Source organism: Protomyctophum parallelum, assembly GCF_964188405.1.
Source record: "Protomyctophum parallelum genome assembly, chromosome: 2".
In the NCBI taxonomy this organism is placed as follows: Eukaryota; Metazoa; Chordata; class Actinopteri; order Myctophiformes; family Myctophidae; genus Protomyctophum; species Protomyctophum parallelum.
In genome coordinates, this window is record NC_139699.1 from 44,277,674 (window position 1) to 44,282,673 (window position 5,000).

Below are 5,000 nucleotides of genomic sequence, written 5' to 3' on the forward strand. Positions count from 1 at the left end.
TATAAGCAATAATATGTCAACATTTTAATGACCTCTTTTTTTGGGTAGAACGCTCCCAAAAAAAAAAGAAATCTAGGGGCCACAATCTGCATTAAAAATTACATTAAAGTTTTCTTGGAAGCTTTGTCATTGGTTGATTTGCCTATCTGCTTCCTGATTGGTTATAGTCATTGCGACCAATGACAAAGCTTCTAGGAACATCTTTGAATGCAGATTGCGGCCCCTAGATGCGTCACAGAGAATAAAATGTTTTTGGGAGCGTTCTACCCATTGCTGGTGCCTGAATAAAATAAAAAGTCATTAAAATGTTGACATATTATTGTTATTATTATTATTATTGCTATTATAGCATCTTTAAAGAGCTGGAGAGGCAGGGAGACTCCTGTTATCAGAATATAGTGATTTTTAACAAAAACCTTTTGTTTTAACCAGAACATAGCTGCACTTACCTTTACCTTTTAAATAAAAAATAAATAAAGGTTATACGTGTGAACTGGAATTATACAACAAGCTGATTCTTACCCGCCGGTAGGCGTGAAGAACCGCTACTGTTATAGTAGTTTGGTGCACAGCGGTTGCACAGCGCCCCCTCCAGGCCGACCTGACACGCGCACTGACCGCTCGCGGCGTCACACACGCTGCCCGGCGCTGTGCCCCCGAGGTCGCACGCGCACGGCAGACAGCCCAGGGAGTTACGAGCTTCCAGACCGTGGGTACCAGCGCGACACAAGTCACAGCGGCGGCCCTCTACGTGCTCCTGAAGACAGGGGGAGAGACGGAGAGAAAGTCTGAATGAACGGATGTAGACAGAGTCGAACCCAAGTAACAACAAACACGAATAGAAGTTATGTGTTTACTAAAGAATAAGGCAGATCTTACACTGAGTAGTAGGCAGGAATCAGGCAATTGCAAAATGACAAAGTAGTCAAAACAGGAATCCACAGACAAGCAACCATGACATCAAACTATGAACTGACAATGAGAGTTTGTGAAGAGTCCAGTTTTATAGGAGCAGGTTGATTGGCAAAGTGTTCACAGGTGGGCTGACGAGGGAGTTGAAGACAGATGTGTAAATGGGACTGCAATGTGGTGGAAATGAATGTGGGAGTGGCCATGGTGGAGTCACAGACTGAGGGCGAGAGAGAATGTGACAGAATGAATGGATGGATGGAAGATGTGGAAAAGATTAAACACATTCTGGGCGAGAAACCCCATTACTTTAGCTATTGAAAAATAAAAGATCTACAAGCTCGTATAGCTCGTATAGCGCGGCACCGAGTGCCGCGCTATACGAGCTTGTAGGTCTGCTATTTTTGAAAAAATCGTGAAAATGTGGCGCATGGGTCTTTGAATATAATTATATTCTTTCACAGCGAACGTTTTAAACTAAAATCTTTGCTTCTAGGGGTCCTTGACATGAAATATTTTGAGCACCACTGACATAGAATTTAGAAACATAGGTTTTTTTTCAGAAAACTGTCAGGATTTAGAAGGCATTTGTATAGAATCATCCTCAGGTCTAAATGGGTTAATATTTTAAGCCATACTATGAAATATGACTGATGAATATTACAACACAGCAGGTTAACCCATTCAGGACGGGAACCCCTTTCGGTGTTTTAAAGCATTATGTTGCTTATTATAGGACAAAGATTTTAGGTCGGCAACCGTTCAAATTATGAGCATTTTTCCCACTTTTCAAGCCAAACCCTGACTCTGAACTCCCAACTTAATCCTTTCCTAATTGAAATCTTGGCTCAAGAAACGTTTTTAAATCATAAAAAAACGTCTCCTGCAGTGGGGAGTCTGCGGGGACCACAACATCCTCACAATGCAGCAGATTTGTCTAAATCTACCAAAAACTTTGGGGACATCTAGCTCTCACAAACATAGTAGGACACACACACACGCACGCACGCACGCACGCACGCACGCACGCACACACACACACACACACCCTCTCACACACACACACACACACACACACACACACACACACACACACACACACACACACACACACACACACACACACACACACACACACACACACACACACACACACACACACACACACACACACACACACAGCCCCCCAAACATCCCAGGTTCGAATGTTCGCTCGTTATGGTTGGCACTCAAATCTTAATTTATGGCCTTGAACCATTCGTTTATTTTTATTTTTATTATTATTATTATTATTTTTACTCTGAAATATATCTCGGCGAGAATGCGATATGCATAATAAGAGTACTATGTTCATGTTGTGTTTACAATAATTTGAAAGTCCTACATGACAGCAGAAGAGACAAACAGTGACACACACACACACACACACACACACACACACTCAATGCGCTTCTGAGAGTAGCCTACACAGGTGGAACAAATTCATGAAAGAGAGACAGCTAACGAGCAAGCTACGCTCACCTTACACACACACTGCCCAGTGTGTGGGTCGCAGTGTGTCCCGGGTGCGGTTCCCTGGCTGGAGCAGTTGCAGGGCCTGCAGCCGGCCCCGCCTCCGTGCTGCAGCCCCAGACCGTACGAGTCTGCGGAGCACGAGTCACACGCCCTCCCCCCCACGCCGTCCCGGCACTCACACTGCCCCCCCGCCGCCTCGCAGAAGGCGCCGAGCGAGCCCAGGGGGTCGCAGGAGCACGGCAGGCAACCGGCGGGGTGAGACAGGTTCCAGAAACCAAACTCACAGCGCTCACACCACAGGCCTGGAGAGGGTGGGGGGGAGAGAGGGGAATATAAGAAAGGTGTGATCAAATCAAATCCAAACCACTTTATTTACTGTATGAAGCACATTTAAAACAGAGTTGGAACAAAATGCTGTACACACAAAAGAAATACTAAAATACCAAGGGCAAAAACAATACATAAAACAGGGCAACATGAAGACATATAGCTCAGTGGAGGCAGCAACTCTTAATCAGCATGTTCCAACGCCAGGGAGTACAAGTGAGTTTTCAGACGTGATTTAAAACAAAGGCAAGGTTTGAGAAGCCCTAACATGAGGTGCAAGTTGGATTCTTTGGGCGCTACAAGTTCCGATAATATGTACAATGGTGCACTGCACTGCCAAGCCATTTACAGACTGATTAATAAATATGAATGTTAACAGGCCGGCAGTAGGCCTCAATGAAGTTGCATGGGATCAGGTTAAAGGGGCCGGAGGGCAAGAAGCCAGGTTTGGAGGAAGGCGGGAAAAACAGGCGCCGGGCACAGATCAGGGGCGGGTGAATTTTCAGGACCATTCACAGTTGAGGAAAAGGTCACCGCGCCAGCAAATGGCACCGCCTTCCGGTTATGAGGAGAGCTTTCCTAGAGTGTATACTAGGCGACCCCAGAATAATAATCAACAGGAACAGCCATGGGGTCGCGTTTACCATGGGTACAACAGGGCAGAGGAGGCATCCCCCACCTTTCATGTGCAAGCAGCACGTTCTGGCCAGGAAGACAGGCCCCGTAAATCTTCGCCAGCTATAGGTGAAAACAGTGCGGGGGCCAGAGCGATGGATAGAGATCTGAGGGCTGACCAGAGACGTCCGGTTTTGCAACAGGGCAGAAAGGTCGAAGTTGGCCGGGCTGAGGGAAGATGTGGGACAGGTCTTATGAGGGGTGGAGGAGCCAGTGGGAGACCCTACTACAGGAACGGCGATTTTTGAGAAACCACAAGCAGGCCCATGAGAGAGGTTTTTTAGGGCTTAGAGATGAATAAACTGTTTAAGTATCTAAGATCATTTTATTGTGTGAGTAGAAATGATGTTTGGTATAAGAAGCATGATTACTTTTAAATACGTATAAAAATATTATTTGTTGTTTTTAATTTTGTTTCTGTTTTTGCTGGTTTTGAGTCTAGAGATAAGAAGGAGGGGTAGAAAGATAACAGAGTGTGTGGGTGTGTGGCTGTGATAACTATCCCCCTCTTTGTCCCCTTTCCTGACGGTCAAAAGTTGAGAGGAGGGGTTTACCCCTCTGCCCCTCTCAAACCAGAGAGCATTATGATGATTTTTATTTCATTCATTGTGCCACATATTAGGATGTAGTTCAGGTTTAATGGGTGTGGCAGTTTGATGTACCGGTAAACGAAGTTTTTAGCGTAACATACAACACTAACAGTTTTACTCATGTAACGGTTATTCTCTAGATGGGATATAATAATTATTAGTTTGTTTTGTATTTTAATGGCTTTCAAGTATGAGTAAAAGAAAAGGGGAAGAATTTTTCGCCTCCCTGCAAAAAAAGGAGGAAGGTAGAGTAGTGAGTATGTAAAAGTAGACAGGCTAAGCCATTGTCAGGTTAAAGCTTCTAGATAAATATAAAAATGAGTATGTTAAAATGTGTGTACTGAGTATTACTGACTCATGATGTTGAAAGGTGAGAGGTGAATAGGGGGGAGTCATAATTTTGGAAGAGAATTTAACTTTGTGAAGTGTTTATAATAACAAATTGATGGAGCAGGCCAGGGCCAAATGGTCAATCAAGATAAGGATTGGAGGGGGGGTCTAAAGGGAGGAGTATTTGAGGAGGTAGGAGGAGAGCAGAAAGAGACCTTTCTTTTTTCCTTGCAGTAGCCTCTGGGGAGAACAGTACTCTGTTTTTTGAGATCCCAAAGACCATTGTTTTTTTTTTTCTTTCTCTTTAAATTAGTTTTTTTTCCCAAGTCATTTCTTTCTTACCTATTTCGATATTTTCTTTTCACTGGATATTTAACGGAACCAGTAGGGTTTCTAAACATTTTTGGTTGTATTTTTTACCATTTTTGTTTCATTTTTGTCATATTTTCTGTAAACCATATATTTGCTGATTTTGTGAAGAAATAAACGCATATTGGATTAAACTACTACTTCTGCTATCCGTTCATCTATGCTGGTGAGTAATATAATGTATATTCGTTTTGTTTGTTTGTTTATATGTTTGTTTTGTTTGTTTGTCTGATACAATCTCGGCGACAGTGTATGTCCTATTACTGTCCCAATATTGCAGCTCGT

General features: G+C 43.5%; 1 protein-coding gene across 1 annotated transcript in view; it reads right to left on the bottom strand.

Annotated features, from left to right (window-relative positions):
• The window catches only part of ush2a (Usher syndrome 2A (autosomal recessive, mild)), a gene marked incomplete at both ends in the record, with an annotated part of 385,038 nt that overhangs the window by 292,985 nt on the left and 87,053 nt on the right, over positions 1-5,000 (bottom strand). Inside the window, 2 exon segments of the mRNA XM_083759320.1 lie at positions 523-757; positions 2,431-2,726. Of these exon segments, the coding sequence (XP_083615446.1) occupies positions 523-757; positions 2,431-2,726 (531 nt within the window).